At 31.1% G+C, this 21,081-nt stretch overlaps 2 protein-coding genes across 16 annotated transcripts in view; one reads left to right on the forward strand and one right to left on the reverse strand.

Annotated features, from left to right (window-relative positions):
• LOC148600337 (microtubule-actin cross-linking factor 1, isoforms 6/7-like) overlaps window positions 1-3,885 on the forward strand; it is a 125,515-nt gene extending 121,630 nt beyond the window's left edge. For all 14 annotated transcript variants that reach the window (XM_088557015.1, XM_088557020.1, XM_088557023.1 and 11 more), the window contains one exon: window positions 1,355-3,885. In XM_088557015.1, coding sequence (XP_088413141.1) covers window positions 1,355-1,734 — 380 coding nt within the window. In that variant the 3' untranslated portion in view covers window positions 1,735-3,885. The remainder of the gene's footprint in view (window positions 1-1,354) is intronic.
• Window positions 3,886-5,320: 1,435 nt separating this feature from the next.
• Window positions 5,321-21,081, reverse strand: part of LOC148600338 (inositol-trisphosphate 3-kinase homolog) — a 56,489-nt gene continuing 40,728 nt past the window's right edge. For both annotated transcript variants that reach the window (XM_088557031.1, XM_088557030.1), the window contains 7 exons: window positions 19,919-19,991; window positions 18,467-18,602; window positions 16,602-16,658; window positions 15,079-15,132; window positions 12,369-12,488; window positions 11,557-11,730; window positions 5,321-10,661 (listed from right to left, as the gene is read on the reverse strand). In XM_088557031.1, coding sequence (XP_088413157.1) covers window positions 10,587-10,661; window positions 11,557-11,730; window positions 12,369-12,488; window positions 15,079-15,132; window positions 16,602-16,658; window positions 18,467-18,602; window positions 19,919-19,991 — 689 coding nt within the window. In that variant the 3' untranslated portion in view covers window positions 5,321-10,586. The remainder of the gene's footprint in view (window positions 10,662-11,556; window positions 11,731-12,368; window positions 12,489-15,078; window positions 15,133-16,601; window positions 16,659-18,466; window positions 18,603-19,918; window positions 19,992-21,081) is intronic.

The following is a 21,081-nucleotide window of genomic DNA, read 5'->3' on the forward strand; positions in this document are numbered from 1 at the left end:
TTTGTGACATTTACCATGAAACTTTTGCCAATTTTTCTATTATCAAGACAAGATTTATTTCTTCTGTGTTTTAATAAAGTTCTGGTTAGTGAAATCTTGATTTTACCTTTACATTCTTTCTTTTTTTCACACTCCCTAAAGTGCCAATTTTAGCTTCTTTGTTTGTCTCTGATTATTTCTGCATTATTCTGAGTATATTTTAACAGTTGGCAAAATACATGAAATTTAAAATTGAATACAGCTTTGCCATCCTTCATTTCCTAATTAATCTTGTAAATTACAGTGAGTAAAATAGTTGATTTCTCATAATAGAATTGGTCTTCCCTTGATTAAATGATTTTACCTGATGATATGTCTTAGACTATTGATAAGGTGATTTAAAATATCTGTATTCTGTAGATATTTGAAGCTATGTCCGATAAAATGGTTAAATCTCTTTCTGAACTGTCCATTTAAGGAAGTAGACCTAAGGTAAAGGGACACAACTCATACAAATCATTGGAATGTTTGTTTTCAGCATTTTACATCAATCTCATGTAAGCATCTAAGTAACTTGGATTGATTTCATTCTGTTTCAAATGAAAGCTTGATAAGCTGTGAAATTGAATATGATGCAAACATCCCTGATCACGAGAGTTGTGTCCCTTACCCTTGGTCTACCTACTTAACTACCAAAATCAGTTTATCAGGTAATGCTTATTGAATGAAGGAAAGATCAAATTGATCACCTGAAGTTAAATATTATACTTGCTGTAATATTGAGCTGCAGTAGCTGTAAATATTTAAGCCAATAAGGCATTTGCTTAACTTAAAAGTAGCTTCCTTCTTATGTCCTTATGTTACTATTTTTCTATTTCTAGCATTGCAGTAATTTCAGTTATTAGCTAGCTTATCTAATTGGCTTCACATTCCCTATTGCTAAATAATGCATTAGGAAACATTTTTTCCCCTCAATTCAATAGTTTTTAAATGGACTGAAATTTAAGATGGCTGAAATAATTTAAGCAGCAGTTTAAAAACATGCTATTCAAGGGGAGTAACTATTGGCAATACCAATGTGTTGTACAGTTGAAGGACTCTAGAGGTCGTGATGCACTATTAGAAAACAGTCCATGTTGTAGTTGAAAGTTTCCTTTGTGTTGAAGGATGTTTTTGGTTCAAATGTCTGTGATATTATTTTGAAAGGGCTTTTAACTCCAGTTCAGAAGAGATCACGATTTTTGTTGATGAATTCTTGAAAAGTGGATTTTAAAAAGGAACAGTTACGTTTAATTTTTTTCATTACTTGTAAATGATTTTTAGTTTTCTTGAAATCTGCAGAAATTTTTGACTTGATTTTTTTTTCATAATTTAGGGTCAACTGGAAGTCTTCAAAGGACCAAAAGACTGAGTAATTCATCATCAAATATTCATTCAACGCCACCTAGGACATCAAGAACAAACTTAAATAACTCATATAATTCACGAACACCAAACATTCAACGATCAACTACACCTCAACCAATACCAACTTATACAGCAAGAGCAAGAACACCGACACCACGCTCAACATCAACAACACGATATCCACCACCTCCTCCTCCCAAGACATCAACACCCACACGGTCTGGTAGGACCACACCTACTTTTTCTGGAGGTAGAACGACGCCATCTGGACGTACAACACCGACAGCGATGACAAATGGAGTTGGAGGAACGAGGAGATTACCGACTACACCCAAAACACCACGGTGATATTTGCATGAACAATTTTAGTGACTTTAATTATTCTTGAGTGCCAGTCATTTTAACGTTCTATGCCACCAATGATGTTTTCAGAACATGAATGAATATAAATAAATCTTAAGATAGATGTCCAAATTGCATTTTGTAAAATCAGGAAAGTTTTCTATGAATATAAACATCATGGGTTTCCTTTGCGTGTATATTCCTTTGTTAAGGAGTTGAATACTATAAGGGAATATGGTAATCAATGTAATCATTGGTAATCACTTAGTCAATATTAATTTTTCTTTTATGTATTGTTTCAACTGTCTTGGAACTTTTTCAAATTTCGAGCTTTTTTCGAAACTCTTTCGATGAAAAGTTTTAAAAGATGGACAAAATTTTTTTCATTTATTTTTGTTTTTTTAAATTATTTTTTTGTGTGATGTTTATTATGATTAATTTTTATGATAAGTTTTGAATTTTACTATTTTTCAAATTTTCTTCAGTTTTCAGGTTGTGATAGAAAAAAATTTTAAACCTTTATATTGAGTATTTATATGGACCAGTGTCTATATTTAGTTGTCTCCTAGGAAATATTGACCAAATATCTCAATTTTTTTCTGCATTTTATTAAGTTTTTCTTGAGTTCCAGCTACTGGTAATTACATGATAAATAACTTAAATTTTGTAATTTAGTAAATTTGTGGTAAACGTGCAAAGCAAACAAATGTGATTTAGAAATAAAAATTTAGTTTCGGGTTTTAAAGGAACTTTCAAGCAAAATCAGTGAAGCCATCTTATAATTTTTTTCTTTATTTTCTTTCCATGCAAATAAAGTTGAGAAATTTGGTACATCCATATGACTTGATCCATTAGTGAAGTGAGAAACAATATAGCAATGATAATAGGAAATATTATTCTGAATATTTATTTAGGGTACAAGAATTATTAAAGGTGTTGGTATGCATGCATTTGTGTCTAAATGTAATTTTTATTGTATGTATGTAAAGTCCATTTCATAAAAGCGATATATATATATATATATGTTTGGAAATGTCTTCTTATTCAAACTCTGGGTGAGTTTTTCTTTTGGAAGGAGGGGGGGTAATTTAATGTTGGTGGCAGACAAATTGCAGAAAAAGATGAATAACTCAATTTTATCTTCATAAATATTTCAAATGATTTAATTTTTGCATTCCAACTTTGATCACGAATATAGTAAAAATTAAATCACTGCGAAAATAACCACTTATATGGTATATACGAAAGACAGGTTTTATGAAATTGACTTTAGTTTTTACCAGCATTGAATGTGTTGAATGTGTTGTTATTTGTTGCTGTTAGTGAGATATATATTTTAAACTATAATGATATTAATGCAAGTTACACTACAGTTCATATGAAACCTGTCTTTATCACTTGTCTGTGTGGACTCATTAAACAAAAATACACATATAATGAGAACAAAGTGGAGTGGTCATTTTGTAAAATTTCATCTTGACTTTGCATCACTGTTTATTTTTATGTTATCAAGATAAAATTTTCATATGATTGATCAAGGCGAAAATGTTACCATTCCATTTGTCCACCATGGGCGAGTGACAATGATACTTTCTACTAGAACTGCAGTGTATTATAGTCAGTGTTCGGAAGTATACACTTATCAAAACATATCATGATTCACATCAAATACTTGACGTCTTTCTACATGCTTTTGTTTTATTTGTTGACAGCAGACTTGTTAAATTTTTATATTGAACTTTTTATATTTGTGCTCATCAATTTGCTTTTCTAACATTCCAGTTTTATACAAGATTTTTGACTGGGTCAGATTTTTCTTTCTATGTATCAGTAACTCATTAATTTGAGAGGGTTTTAATTTATTGTGAACTTTGAACATTATTAGTAATGGAATACAATTAGCTAGCCATTAGTTGTTTTGAGAACTACATTCATTATTATGTTGTTACCTTATGCATATCAAAATGGTATCAAAATGTGCCGATCGCCATTAAAAAATCACGTTCTTCATGCATGTATATGAATTAGTATTTTGTATAGACATTTTCATTTTTTTTGTCGGCCATTTTGTTACTGTGGCAACTATCATGTGTACATATCAAAGGATAAAAAATTTTTATCCATTAAAAGCCAATAAATACAACTTGATTATAAAAATATGTTGTTTTGTTTCTAATGTAATTTACTCCTAAAAAAATAATTTTGGTGTGAAATCATAAAATGTTCCTTGCATAATGCTGTCTGGTATTTGTGACATTTTGGTTTAAGTGGTACAATAACATCATTATTCAAGTGACAAAGAACATGTACGAGACCAGAATAAAACAATTTTCAATCCACCACATCATTCCATGCCTCTAGCCTTTGTCAATCTTGTATGATTTTGTATTTTGGATGTCTTTTTTTCATAAGTTAGGGTGAATTGTAATACTAGAATCACTGAACTGGTAGTAGTATATTTATTGTTTCTGGGGCCAGTTAAATGCAGGCTTCAGGTGTGGGGAATTACTTTCTATTCAATAACAATTCAGACTGCCTTTGGCATTTTTCTTTATTATATGGCAGGTTTTATGTGATACTCTTGGTAAAGTTGTGTGTCCATCCATCTATCTGTCCCCCAATGGTTTCCAGTTAAGTCAAGAATGGATCTTTTTTTTTAAAAAAAATTGTTAAGCACCATAAAATACAGTTGAAGATAGATTTTTTGCAAAATCTGAAATGCAAATTTGAACATTTTGCCATCCCCATTTGTTCACCATTACATGGTGGGGTATCATATAATGTTCTATTAATGCCCAGTTTTTTTACAGTTTGGTAGAGTTGTCTCTGACACAATCCCTGTTGTCTGTTTCTTCTTAAAAATGAAAATACAAAAAAAATAAATAACCTTACCTGTGACCAATGAAACTTTTTTGAAAATACCAGTATTTCTAAATACCAGGTAGGGATGAAAATAGTATTTCTAAATAGGGACCTAAGATCTAACACAAAGTTGCACGCATGCTAGGAATACAATCACTCATAGAAGTTCAATATAGTTGATATCGGACAGCATAAAAAAATTGCCTTTAGCATAAACACCATCTATCCAAAGCCTCGTACCAATTTTGAAATTGATTTATCATGCGGCAACCAGGAATTTTTTGAAAAAAATCACTTACAATGTATGCCCGATCTATGTAATGCAATATCCAAATCTGAAACCAATCCATCACTTGGGAACAGTTAATTTTCACAGGGTGTGACTTCTAGCTTATTTTGGTGGTCTGCCTAAAAACACCAAAAGAATTTCCACAAAATGTTAAATCTTGGCTTAAGAACTAAGTGCACCACACAGCATCTGCAAAAATTAGAAAAATAAAAAAAATTGTGAACTCTTTTGCCTCAAAATCACTAAATTTTACACCAGTCAAAATAACCCACCATACGGTAACTGTGATGAACAAGATGAGTCCCATCAAAAATAAAGCAACTACAAGAAGTTTGGACCTAATAATAGACTGTTTATATCTACATTTCCAGAAGAGATACACCTCAAATATTTACCATTTGAAAGCTTTAAAGATGCATCCAGTGGAAAATAAAACAAAGGTTAAAGTTCAAAGTTTATTTCATAGAACAAAATCAAAATAGTGATAATACAAAGGTAATATCATAATGCTATAAAAAATATTTGTCACTTATAAATACAAAACTTTTGGGTTTTGTTTCACAACTAAAAAGCCCCAACAAGCATAGACAATTAAAGTACACATGTAATTCTACATGCAGCACACGAAAAACAAAGCTTGTTATGGTACATAACACTAAGATTGGTGTAGATACCACACACCCCCCCCCCCCAAAAAAAAAAAAAAAAAAAAAAAATTATGACTCCACTTTTTTATTAAAGGGATCCCAATTTTATTTTGTATTCAAACCAAAATGTGTCTTGCACACCAAGGCATGCATTGGAAAATTGAAAATGTCCTTCTATTATAAAAATGAGGAGAAAGATAAATGGAGTCTAATGGATTGGAAATGTATTGAACTCCAAAAAAATAGGAACACGACAGGTATACAGTGATAATTATTGGAACGAAGCATGGAGTCATCATGAAATACTTTATCAATCACATGAACATGAAGTTGATATTAAATTTAATCAGCAATTTTTTTAATTCTGACTGAACTCAATACTTTGTAAATGACAAAGTTTCCATGTACCCGAATAGTAGATAAGAACCCATTCTCGTGAAACAACAGTCATGTGACAAGACTTGTATACCCTATTACATGTATATTCTAAAGCCCATATATTTGTGTTCAATGTACACAGAGACAAATTTAAAAAAAAAAATGAAAACACACACAAAAAAAACTTCACTTCATTCACAAACAGAAAGCAGTACAGAGTGTGAATAAAAAACATCTCATGAAATAAAATAATTTATATCCCAAATTTTAACGAACATCTAACAATTCAATTCAAATACTGATGGTTAAAATCTTTGAGATGATTTTAACAGGATACAGATTCCTTCAATTAACTGAAACAAACAAATGATTATACCATAATAAATAAATGCCCTATTTGCATTTTAGGGAATTTGTCAATTATCTCCCCTTTGAGTATTCTACAATGACATGGATGAACCAGAAATACATTGTATTTTGAGCTTTTATAGCTGTTATGGATTTCAACTACATGTCCTGGACCCTGTCTCATAATAAAGGTCTCAAATTGAGAATTTCTTAAAATCCTTGAACTCCTTTTTTATCTTTAGATTCACTTCAAGAGATCAGAATGGTTGAAATGAAGTTGAGCAAGGAATTAAGAAAAATCCTAATTTGATTTATTTTTATGAAACCAGGTCCTATAATATTATCTAGCTATTATCTAGCTACAATGCTAACTACTTAGACAATATATTTAAAACAATGATGGATTACTGTCTTGAATTTAGTACATTACTAGTCCTCTAACTTCAATATTCTTATTTTTTTAATATTTTTTCTAGAACTGTTGTTTTTCAAAAGCTAAAAATTGTTCCTTCAAATTTTTTTAAAAACCAAGTTTTATGTTAAAATAAGAAAATAAAAACAACATTCAAACAAAATGGAAACAAAAAGACCAAAAACAAAAAAAACAAAAAAAAACAAACTGGTAACAATTTTTTGTTGTTGAAATACTATTTTCTAGCAAAATAGACCTAAAAAAAAACTTTCAAAGTGATTACTGTGAAAGTACTTGTATTCATGGGGTACCAATGTTTGTGGATTTTGAGGTTGACTCATACCAGGATATCTAAGTTCCAAAAAAATACATATTTTGCTTTTATTTGTACTGTGGGAAATATCAAACCATGAATTTAAGAACCCATGATTTGTCTGCAATCCATAAAAATTGATATCCATGAATAAAAGTACTTTCACAGCAGTTCATTTATGGAGGTAGACCTAGGGTAAGAGACATAACTCTGGGAATCAGTTATATGCTTGTATCATATTCATTTTCACAAAAGCCTATAAAGCTTTCATTTGAAACAGAATAAAATCAGTCCAAGTTACTTTGAAGCTTACATGAGATTGATGTAAAATGCTGAAGACAAATATTCCAATGATTTGTAAGAGTTGTGTCCCTTACTCTAGATCTACCTCCTAAGATAAAGAAGCAGACAAAGTTTACGAGTTAATTAAACCTAGCTCAGTCATTAGAACAATGTATTATATAGATAGCAGTGATTTACTGAATGTTCCCAGTGTAATTTTTTTTCGATAATTCACACTGAAATAAATTCGGTAATCTTACTCTCACGTTTTCTCCCACCAAAAAGTCACAACACGAATATCAATCCGCCATTCACAAAATTTTAAATAAATGTTGAAAATAACAATGAATAATGCAGGAAATCTATATAATAAAATAGGATAATCAATTGGTTATCATGAATAACCAAAATAAAATCACTCATGCCAAGAACACAAAGATATAACTTGTGCACAGAACAAGTTTCGCACACTCGTTAAATCTAAGCGTTCTTCGGTACTCGTGATCATATTTTAGTTATTCACTCTTTCCAATTAATTATCCACTCTATCTAAAAGTTATCCATCAGAAACTTATATAATTTGACCCATGAACAACTTGTAGAAGTTGTACTAGACTTTTGCAGTGGATAAACTTTGTCCAGCAGATAAATCTTTAGAAAACTAGGCCCCGATAATGCAAACTATACAAGCTACACAGCAGACGAAGATTTAAACAACTGGGTCTTGTCTGATAAAATTCCAGGCAGGCTCTGAATAGTGTGTAACATTCTAACCTCACTTAAGATGTTGCAGACAGTACTCTCTGAAATTTCTTCATTCATTTAATTGTCAGGAAAAGTGAATGATTTTACATGGTGATATCCAATTATCAAAAGACTTCCGATTTGAATATCATCAGGGACTTTAAAAGGGGTGCCCGTCTGCAGCGGTTGGCAAAAAAAGGAAAGAAAAGCTGCTGGATTGAGCTTGAAATATCCAAGTTATGTATTACAGTGCTGGGTAAAGGGAATATAGTTTCAGAACTTCCTGTATCCTGCTTATAAATATGTAAAAAGTGATAATATCATTTTACACTTGTTTTAAGTTTAGAGAAAAAAATATAAGTTCACAAACGTCATTAAAATTGTACAAATGTAAATCTCCCAATGAGAAAAATATTTTAAAATGAGACAAAGCTATAACTAGGAAGTTTCCATTAATTCCTTCAATTTCACATAGTCCAATAAAATGTAACATACTTGAGATTTTAAGGTTAAAAAAAACTAAAAATTGTTCATATGTAAATCTGCCAATAAGAAAAAAAAACTAATGAGACAAAGCCATAACCCAGACGTTTTGTTAATTCCTTATTTTCACAATGTCTCATAAAATGTAAATTTTTTTAGAAATGTTTCTCTTTTCTTTAGAATTGCATCTCTTCTTTAAATACATTTGTACCTGCCAAGCAAAAACATTAATCACCAATGTATCTGCAAAGCAAAACAACTTATCACTGACGGACTTGCCAAGCCAAAAAACTTACCACCGATGTATCTGCTAAGCCAAACAATTTACCACCGATGTATCAGCTAAGCCAAACCATTTACCACTGAATCTTTGCCAGATAATGTACTCTAGAGTAACATCTCTTTCCTTAAATATTTGCACAGCAAAACAATTCATCATTTATTTCCTATGTACTTCCAAATGTACCAGGCTTTACAGCCAATGATTTTCGTGTAAAAAGAACTTCATTGCTATAGCAAAGATCCATATCAACATTTACTTATAATGTTTAAAGAATATTCCTCCATTTTCTGGAATTATTGAGCAACATCAAGCCAACAACAACATGTACAATTAATTCTTCAGTTCTAAAGCCACAGATGAAATATAAAAAAATCCTCTCTTATCTTTTTTCCTATAAATGAATAATTTAGTGGGGTAAGATACTTTTTATCATTTTTGACCAATTTTGAAAGGAATAAAAATTCAATTTTTCTTCAATGGTTTTCATGGAAACCAAAAAAATTAATCTTGAATGATCTACGCAAAACTTTCAATGTTTATAAATCTTGATACAAATATCTAAGCATTTACCCTGAGCAAAGAATGCTACAAACTAAATTATCAACCATTTGATTCATATAGGAGAATTCTATCAAATTTATGATGGCCACAAGTCAAAATATTTATCTTCAACATCTTAAAAGCCATATTAAATATTTATAAGTAGAAGACAGATAGAAAATTTTATCTTCTTCATACAAGAGATAGAACCTCGAAGCCAAAATAAAATATTTCTTTTTCAATTTAAATTCCTTATTAGATCAAGACTTAAGTTTCAGAGTCTAAGATATTAAAGTGAAACTTGTCTAAACCAAACCCTGAAGAATCTGAAAACCTGTATAAACAAAACCCTGAATAATCCAAAAACCTTTTTAAACCAAACCTTAAATGATCTGAAAACCTGTCTAAATCAAACCCTGAATAATCTGAAAACTTGTCTCAACTAAACCCTGTATAATCTGAAAACCTGTCTAAACCAGATACTTTTTAATGTCCCTTTCTATCAGTTTAAATGTATTATTAACCTTCGAAAGTCAAACATCTGTCTAAACAGAACCAATTATAAAGCACAAACAGGGTTTAGTTCATACAGGTTTCATTGTAATTTAAAAATAATAGAGACAGCTTATCCCTTTATAATCAGATGGTCATCACTTCAACATAAAATTAAAACAAATTATAAACTACTAATGTATGCCCACAAAAGGCAATTATTCAATCAATACAGCACTTATACAAAAACAGAAATATGAAATCTCACATTAAAACTGCTTACAAATAAATTTAAACATTAAAATTTTATTGTGAACTTTAAACTTAAAAACAAATTTTCAAATCAAACTTAATTAAAATATAACTTAAAACATTATAATTCAATTGGCAAGTCTAAAACCAGAAATCTTTTAAGCACAGTTAAAAAACACTACTTTAAATTAAAATGACAATATAAATATAAAAAATACATCATCATAACTAGTTACAGTCATCACTACACTACGGTCCTGGTGTATTCTGACATTTCCACCAAATACAGTGGGTAAAGTAGGACATTGCAATCAATCTTTCCACTGAGGTCAGTAGAAATGACACAATACACGCAGGTTATGGTGAAGAATTTCAAGTGTGAAAACAGAATTTCCTCTGCAACATGATCTACTGGTATAAAAAAACAATGACTGGATTTCTACTGTGGATAACACTGCATTTCTCTGGAATGCTTGTTGTGAGCAAAGTCACCTCCCTTCCTACAGGAGGATTATTTCTTTCAACTACCAGCATCAGTTGCTTGGTTCAGGTTCAGGTGGAGGGTCAGGATCCTGCATATTTAGGTCAAGATCTGGATTACTGAAGAACTGAAAATACAGAAAAAAAAATACAAGAAATTGTAATATACTTTATCTGAGAAGCCCTGAAAGACAAAATACTTGCAAAAAAATAATTGCCTGAGATAAAGCATGAATATGAGGAAAACTTATCTAATTATTTGTTTCTTTTTCCTTCTCTGATATATTTTTAGGCTGCCTTATTACCCATTTTTATCTCAATAAAAACCAAAGAACCTAAATAATATTTTTTTTTCTGGCTATGATCAATGTAAACAGCTATTTTTAGAGACAGTAAAAAGGAAGAAAGAAATGCCACCCAAGCTCATTGATGTTCATGAAAAATGGCCCAAGAACCTTGAATGACCTTGAAGGACACATATCTTACGTAGCACTCCAACTAAGAATCATGAAAAGTGACAGTGAATTAAGAAAGACAGTCTTAAATCTATTTATGTTAATTACCTCCTAACACCAGATAGAATGGAATGAATAATGATACATTTCTTTATATAGACCCATAAAGCAACTTAATTACAACAATAAATGTGTGTAGCCTTAAAAATCAACTGTTGATGTTTGATTTAATGACTGTAATGGAGTGAAAGTCCTTCGTGTTCTCTAAGCATTAGATTGTTTATAATGTTTATAAATGAATACAGTGAAACCTGTGTAAACCAAACCCTGAAGAACCTGAAAACCTGTCTAAATCAGCCACTGTTTAAAGTCCCTTAACCTCAGTTCCAATGTTTTTTATAACCTTGGTAAACCAAACACCTGTCTGAACCATACCATGTTTCACCCACTGCCTGATTTTTACAGGGTCTGACACTTATAGTCTGAAAGAGGTTTGATTTAGACAGATTTTACTGTATATTTTCGTAATATCAAGAATGTGTAGAAATAGCTCAAAATAGAGTGTAACCTTTATGAGATTATCAATTCCAAACAGGTAACCATCTTCATGGTTGCCTAGCGACCAAGGGTCACGATGGGTCAGGTTTGTTTCTGTCATCAACATGGTTTTAGTGAAGTCTATGAGCCAGGCACCACAGTTATTATTGCTATCAAATATAATCAGTATAGAACTGCCAATCATCTGAAAAAATATTGTAAAAGAACAATTAAAACAGAGGTGGAACTCATCTTCAATTTCAAATTAACATTATTATCACATCATCCAAATATAGAATAATCTACAGTTAATGAAGATTGCATGTATTATTTACCTATCAGTCTTGCAATTTTATCATTTTAGCAAAAAACACAGTTTTAGTATTTATGGTTTTAAGTAAAAAATCCGCATAAATATTTATTATAATTATATTGCATTTTCCATTTCAGTCTGTGCATCAAACGAAGCCGCCACATCAGGCCTAAGAGCTCTGTTCAAGGGATGATATTAATCGAAGAATGATGCAAGGGAAGACATAGTTCAAAGCAACAGCATTATCTTTTTAAAACATATTTGAATCATTACAGAAAAAAAACTCTAGATGACTATTTCTGATCATAAAAACAAACATGTGAAAAAAGGAGAGCACACATAGATGGTGCAAGCATTTTTGAGTTATTGTCTGAAAACTGAAATCACCCCATTTTTTAAGAACAAATATCCATAATTCCTAAAACAAAAAGTGGAATTTTTCTCCCCCCCCCCCCAAAAAAAAAAAATTGAAGGAGTTGCACACTACAGTATTACAATTTTCAAAGAGAAGACTTGATTACAAAAATTACCTCATGTGACATAAAAAATTTAGAAGCCTCAAAGGCATCTCTCATTTCTTTCATCCTTTCACTGAGTTTGGTTCTTACTAATGAATTCCTCTTGATAAATTTAATCAAAATCTGTTCCACCTAAAATAGATGATATAAATTGGATTAATATATTTCATGTATGTACTTCTACCTCTACCATGTGAAAATCATGTGATAATCATGTGACCAGTAAATACAAACAACTTATTTTACCCCTGAAACAACCAATCATCATCACTATTGTTGGAGAAGCTTTGAATACAAATCTTCTTTAACTGGCTATAGTGATTGTATCACTGTGTGTAATGAAGGCATAGAGTCAACAAATCACAAGAACTAGTTTTATAATTCTCATATAATTGTTCATGGGGTATCAATTTTCTTGGTTTATTTTTTGAAAACTACCAAAAATAGGATCACAAGAAAAAAGAAATTTCCCATTCTTTTGTAAGTTGGATTTATCAAATCCATGAATTAAAAAATCTACGAACTAACATTTTCCCCTCAACCTCAAATATTGGTACTCATGAATAAAAGTACTTTGACAGCAGATTGTAATGGACACTTAATAGAGTGATGGTTGGGTATTGGCCTGGATTTAAACCCAGATATCCTCTCTCACTAAACCTTACAGGAGGTATTTAGACAGACCCAAACATTTTCACTCAGACAACACTGCACCATTAATTGTTAATGCATCCATTAATGAGACTTCTATTGATGACATAAATACAGTTCTTTGTTTTTGTTGATAAAAAATGTATCATTTTACTGTCACCTTGTTTGCTGTGAACAATTAATCAACTGTTGATATTCTATATGGTTTATAGAAATAAAATAAAATAAAATAGATAATACCAGTTCTAGGGCTTGATTTAATTAAATTATATTATAATTTATTATTTTATGCAAAATATGTTTATATTCTAAATTGATTTGTCTCCAAGGCAAATATCAGTCGCATATGTCAAGTGAAGGTGTAGACATGGTTCTGATGCTTTATGACAATTCATATTTTTTGTGGTAGGAAAATGCTTGTTTCCCTCCCTTCTTTCCTTTTATGTTGGTACTATGGAAAAATGAACAAACTGCAGAGCACAATTTGCAGTCAAAATTCATAGAAAACTCTGAACAATCAATATAAATAAACACAGCCTCTGTGTACAAAGCCAAATATTGTTCACATGAAATTCTCATGATCCAGGCTTCACATGAAATTCACATGAACCTCATGTGAAATTAACATGATACTCCTGTGAAATTCACTTGACATGAATTTCATGTGAAAAATTCACATTAAATTAACATGAAGGCTCATTATAGCAAAATTCATGGATCACAAATTTCATTTGTTCAATGCAGGTGAAAATCGTACAAAATAATTTTGCATGTGTATTTCACTTCAATGTGTGAATTCATTACTTGTCATTACAAATTCAAAATTCATTCACAAAATAGATGAGGAGACTGACATTTAGAGAAGTACATGTAATCTTTGTTTTGTATAGATGTGAAAAGTTCATTGTTGATATTAAATACCCTTCAATAATAGTAAGGGACATCATTATACAAATATGTTTGTGTAAGATGAGAGACATTCGTTTCTGACAGTGTCATGTGTTAGTTTGATATCAGATATTATTTCTTTACATTTTAAAAACATCAATAATGCTAGTAGATCCAACCCAGTCATATTTTTGTTTTAAATGACAGAGCCAGTGAAGATTTAAAGCTTTTTTTATTTAACATATACACGAAAGGCAGAAAATTCAACAATTAACTGAGGTATATATGGGAAAGCTATTATTCCTCGTCATCAACAAGCAATAAATAGTATTCAACCTTCAGATCCTATAAAATTGTGTTGTTTCAAAAATGTCCCATCATACCTGTAAACCTTTTGGAACAGTTTCATGTGCAAGATTCTCCACCACCGACACTGTCTCATGTGGAAGATTTTTTCATTACAACATATTTTTTAAAGTAAAAATTCAATTATTTAGTATTTTTCACAGAAAAAATATAGTAATTCTAACCAACTCTCCCAAAAATTTTACATTTTTAACTGGGAATTCTAAATTTGTTATTGATTTTGAGGGAGTCTCTGCCCTAGTGTGGGAGGGTTAACAGGTATGCCTCCTATTAAAAAACAGTTTCTATACCCCATCCAGTTACAGAAGTAACTTGTAACAAAATCATCTTTGTATAATTACTTAGAGATATTAAATCTATTAATACCAACGATGTCCTTGTTTAATCCTTATCATAATTTAATGGCTCTGATTTATGTCTACTGGACATTTCTCTAGATTCCTGTTTTTATCTTGATTTGAGAACACATGAAAATTAACACTTCAAAGATACAATTAAATTAAAATGATGTTGATTACAAAGGTTGTCAATTTCATAGGTTTTCCATTTCATAGATCGTAAATTTCAAAGGCTGACACTTTCAATACTCCATCCAGTTATGAAAAGACTTGACTTAAGAGAAAATAAGGACTACAGAAGCTATAAATACTTGGAGGTATAAAACCTATAAGTTGTAATGTAGACAAAGCTTTATCATAATTTAATGTCTAATGGACACTAACCTCAGCTTTCTGACAACATATGAAAAATTAACACCTTTAAAATAAACTTCAAAAATATAGAAATTAAATTGAAATAAAGGTTGTCTATGACGTACCTGTTCCTTTGTTTTTACTTTCTTTAAGTTGGTCACTGGAGGTTCTCCTGCAAACTGTACAATAAACAGAACAATAAAGTATGAGTCCAGATAAAGATCAAGCAGGTGGAGATACACCTTAAATATTTCAAATGCAAAAATGTATGGAACACACCTAGAAAACAATCTTTGTACAATTGAAGCTGGTGAGATAGCATGGGGAAGGGGATATTCTTATACTGATTATACATGTATCAAGAATAAAAATCAACCGAAAAATTAAAGATCTATGGCAACACCACCTGCACAAAATCCAGCGCCCTAGACCACTCGGCCAGCTAGGCTATTTTAAAATATAGCTTTCTCTGGCCGGATCATTCCTCTTCGTAGGATTCACATGATCTACCCACATGCCAAATATCAAAAGCCCACATCGAAAGACAACAATAGATGAATCCTGGTTAATTTTTTTGTTTTTCAGGGGCAATAGCTGTAACAAGGAGTTGTCTGATAATTTATCATAAGGATCATTCAAGGTATTGCCTGAAAACCACTAAAAACATCATCTTTTGCCTTTCAACAGCAATAATTCTAACAAGGAGTCATCCGACACCTTTGATCCCCGTAAACTTTTGAAGGCCTTATAATAAGGATCATTTCAACAACTGACAGAATTTGGCTAAACCTTATGGTTTTGGAGATATATATATATTATTCTATTTTTAGTAACAGCAGCCATGTTTTTCCACAGATCAAAAATCCCTAAACCATTTCTACACAGAATACCCCAAAGAACATTCATACTAAGTTAGGTTCTAATTAGTCAAGTAGTGTCAGAGGAGAAGATTTTTGAAAGAAATACATTAAAAGTAGTGATAATATGTCAAAATAGGGCAACATGGCTTCTCAGATTAAAACAATTTGACCACAGATAGTCCTCATGATGAACACTTTTACCCAGTCAGAATTTGGCTTAACCTAATGGTTATGGAAATATATGAAAAAAATTACTGTCTGACCCTTATGTTCAATTTTTAGTAATGGCAGCCAAGTTTTTTCGATTGATAAAAATTCTCCACATCAGTTCACTGCTGAAATCCCCAAGGAACATTCATTTGGTTTCTTTTGGTCAAATAGTGTCAGAGGAGAAGAATTTTGAAAAATTGTTAATGACGACAACAGACGACAACAACGAAAACGAAGGCTTAGTGATGGAATAGCTCATATGGCCTTCGGTTAGGTGAGTTAAAAAAGCAACAACCTGGACATCAGTTTGTAACAGACAGACGGAGGGATGCATGCACAGATAGTAGTGCCTCTATACATGTCAGTTACTGGTACATTGAACTTCCTGCATTTGAAAAATAATCTGTGAAATTCACAGCAACTCAATTTTTTTTTCACAAGTAAACTGTAGAATTACTAGCCTGTGTTAAAATGTAATTCTAAAATATTCACTTTGATGTATGAAAGAAGATTCAAGTATGAAGTACGTCATAAATCTGTTCCCAAACTTCACAGAAAATAAATAAAGGAATGCTTACTCGTAAAGCCTCTATTCTGAAGCCAAATTCAGCAGTTGAACTTTCCTGCTCTCTGAACTGAAACAGAAAAATGTAAATAATAAAAATTTTCTGTGAAATTTTCAGTTTCAGGCTCAATTCACATAATTTCATCTACAATAAAGTTTATTATCAAAAGACAAGCTATCTTACTGATGTATAGAAATCTCTAATTACCATTTTCCTAGTTCTAAAAGCATTTCTTTTTTTTTTCACATTTTTCAGTTTTATGCTCAAATCAATCTAACTATTATCTATGATAAAACATTTTAGCTACATGAAAATTAAAGGACAATCAATCTCATTAACGTATAGAAAATCTCCCATTATCAATGCATTCTTTTTTCACGAGACATTACCCTTCATCATGTTTGTAAAGAGCTAACTAACTATTACACCCTAATTTTCCCAATTATCCTCACAATTTTTCCTAAGCTTTCCGTATCATTGCTTTAATAAGACTTTTTATTAAATAACCTGCTTTCATTTTGGAAATTCATCTCATTATCAGAACAGAATAGGGAGATAATGATTTGAAATGTGATTTATAACAAAACTAGTTAATATGGTTCAATTCAATCCAATCAGAATGGATTACAGCCCATCAACAGACATAGATTCAAATACCTATAACATTAAACAACACTGGAAGAATTGCAAAATACATGTATGTCCAAAAAATACATGAAATAATATTTTTTTCCAACTTTTTCCGAAAACCACACTCTTTGTAAGAATCTAAAGGGAAACATAATTAACATATAAGTTTTCAATTTACAATTTTTTTCAATTCAATGAAGAAGTTGGTTCAGTAAGGGCAAAATTGGCCCCAAAAACAAAATCATGAAGAAAATTTTATGTTGTTTCTCCAGCTCTTTAATGAGTTGATTTGATTGGTTTATGGTCATATATGTCAGTTACATCTTATGTAAAAATAACTTGAGTCAACAGAATCAGTTCCACACAAAAACCATCTTAAAAATTGCAGAAAAGTTAAAAGTTAAAGGTTTTTGTAGAAGTTACATAATTGCATACTGTTATTTCTGGAATAACATCATAAATCTTGTCTTATATTCAGTGTTTATGATCATTTTACTATATTACAACCTAGAAATCAGTTTTAATCAAATTTTCAAACATGCCCAAGTTATGAGACCAAAAGGGAACCTTACTGAACTTTCTCCTTCATCCTAAACACAGGTGCTCACTGTTTTCCTATGCATGTGAACAACATATTACAAACATATAAATTTTAAGGTGTTTTTCAACCATATGATAAACAAATGTCACAATTTAAATTGTGATCAGGTGAATTTTCTATAGGAAGTTTTTCCTTAAATATCTGGAGCCAAAGAAAGTGGACACAGTTAGTTTGCATATAGGAGAACATTTTAGAGGAATGAACAGTCAGACACAGATCAAGGAGTACTTTGGTAGAGTTTGGTTATTAAGTATAAGTATTTGTAAGAATCAGGCAAAATTGAAAAATCAGAACTATGCATGCCAAAACCCTACCGATCTCACAATATGATTTCATTCAAGGAGGCTTTCTTTATTTGAAAAGACCATTATTTGATCTCTGCATCATTAGATTTGCTCAGAAACTTTTCAATAGAATCTTGATGTTTTTGACAGAGTTATCTACTCTTGAAATATTCATTTTCAGTGCATTTCAATGAAATTGTAACTCAATGGTCCAATATGATATGGAATACCTTATTAGTTTTCCTTGATTCTGATGGTGCAAATAGTCAAATTACACTATCAAAATGATGGTTTTTTTCTTACTATGTTTCATCTACTGCCTGATTCTTACAGGGACTGACACATAATAATCCTATAAGTACCTGCATATATCTTAATTTAGTTATTGCTTGCTGGTCCCGTTCATTCTCAGTGGGAGCACAGGGATCTATGGCAATCATTTTTTCATACAGATCTTTTCTTAAAACTGGGTTCTTTACTTCTGACTCTAAAAATGTCCTGTAAAAATGTCGTAAGAAAATTATCATGATGAAAATTCATCATGGTTCAACAAATTGAAAATTAAACCAAAAACTTCTTCTACTGAGATTGTCATCCTATGATACTATAACCCATACAGTATGATATACCTGACCAAAAAGACAGCAATGAAATCACTTATGTAAATCTATATAAAGCCACATTTAAAATTGTAGCTTCCAAAATTTTGTGATGAAAAATTTCTCTTTCATTCAATATGGTGAAAATCACACTAAAACCTTAAGTACTGCAAGTTTAACATGTTTTTCATGTTCGTCCGAAGAAATAGATATTTTTTTCAAAACTGAAAATCATATATTGCAATACGAGCTAGCATGTAAGCATGTGTCATTCAGACATTTAATCCTCCCATTTTTTATAACCAATATCAAAATTGTAAGCAATAGCATCATCATTTGTAAATCTGTTATTTAAGTTTGTGAATAACAATATCCTTCAAATAAAGTAGGATGACCTTTTTAAAAATATGGGAATAGATAATAACACTAGCCTTGAACCTAACAAAAATTTAAACCTGCAAAAACAATGTCATTGACCCTTCATATATTACAGCGAGTAAAATAGTTAACTTCAAGAAATATAGTTGGTTTACCTTGATTAAATGACTATAACCTTATGAAATGTCATAGGTAGTTAACTGGACAATACACACTAAATTACCAAAGGATGTAAATCAGGTGATTGTCATTTAATCAAGGGAAGTCAAACTCTATATTCCCTGAAGCTAACAGTATTACTCGCTGTAATATGTCTTTGGTCATTGTACATTAACCTGCTGGGTTAAAGTTAACAGTAAAATATACATCTTATTCAGAATTTAACTACATAATATCTGGTTACCTATATTTTTTTTAAATTACTGATGTATTAGACCTTGGGAAACAAAAAAGACCACACACACTGACAAAAAATAACAAGACAGCCTTCACAGTAATAGGTTATTCACAGGATGGTTTGGAGACTTTTTTTAAAGTTGAAAATACTGGCCTGTATTTAGAATTTTTATATGCCTACTAGCATTTCTACCAGCATCAGGCTTCATTACACATACAGTGATTCTTGTCTAAACCAAACCTATGATAAACTGGTAACCTGTGGAAATATCTTCAGAAGTCATACCAGTTACAATTCTGTAAACAGAGAAATATCTCAACCTGAAAGGGGTCAGTTTAAACAGGTTTCACTGTATATTGAAAAAAGTTGAAATTCTGACTTAAATTTACAGACATTTTTTTTTCAGATTGTATACTTTCTATTCATTACTTTATACATACCTGGTACCTATTTTGATATCCATTATGTTTGGGTTGTCAAAATGTTGCAATAGATCTTCCATTTCTATAAAAACTGATAAGAAGTTAAGGAATATAAAGAGAATAGGTATGCTGTATATGTCAAAGAGACAACAACCCCACCTGGATGAAAATGTCAGCCTAAGGCCACCAATGAAAGACAAGGAAACTCCAACATCACAGAGCAGGCTGCAGCTGGCCCCAAAACATCATTACACACAGGTACAGCAAAAGAGTTTCCCCTACATACTCAAGTAATATAAAAATAAACTAAAGGTGAAAACAAAGCAGAGGCCAGAAATTTTTGACTTGGGACAGGCACAAAAAATGTTTCAGGATTAAAGTACTTTGGCGTGATCACAATCCTCCCCCTTTAAAATCTGGCCACTGTGGAAGAGTAATCAAGGGAACCAAGGTTATAGCAGTAATCAAAAGAATGTAATCCAGACATGGAAAACAGACATAAACAACAAAGAACATAAAGTAACTAAAACCATACACACAAAGCAACAAAAGCAAATGAGCAACTCGGACTCCACTAAAAACTGGGAGAAAAAATATAACACAATCAATACAGGATACATATATGTTGACCTCCCTACAATAGATATTGACCCCTACTTCTGTTTAGAGTAAATATGGACCCCAGCTTCTGTTCTCTTGAGAATAATTATATGGTCATATCATAATCAGGTTTTTTCCTTTATGTTTAAATCTTGTAATCATTTCTTTTGATTAATTCAAAACTCTTGTTTATTTTCCTGACCACCAGATCCTTGACTATAATCAAGAATTGATCATATCATCAAAAGGCCATCATAAAAAAAATACTAATGATCACAAAACCCAGACTTCAAAGCTGTCAATGCCATTAGGAAATAAGATGTAACCTAAAACAAAACAAGTAATTCAATACCGAACTGTTTATACAGTCTTTCACTAAATTAATATTCTGACTTAGTCTATAAGTGGTCATTAAATAACTGACATTGGAATAATACAGTGAAACCTAACTACACCATACCCCTTTTATACTGTAGAGTTTGTTTGGTTTAGATAAGTATCTGGTTTATTAAAGTTCAAAATAGTCACATAAACTGACACTTAGGGATTCAACGTGTCTGGTATGAAAGAGGTTTCATTCA

The sequence above is a fragment of the Perna viridis genome, chromosome 13, assembly GCF_037379345.1.
Source record: "Perna viridis isolate PV_CMFRI_1.1 ecotype Kerala chromosome 13, ASM3737934v1, whole genome shotgun sequence".
NCBI lineage: Eukaryota > Metazoa > Mollusca > Bivalvia > Mytilida > Mytilidae > Perna > Perna viridis.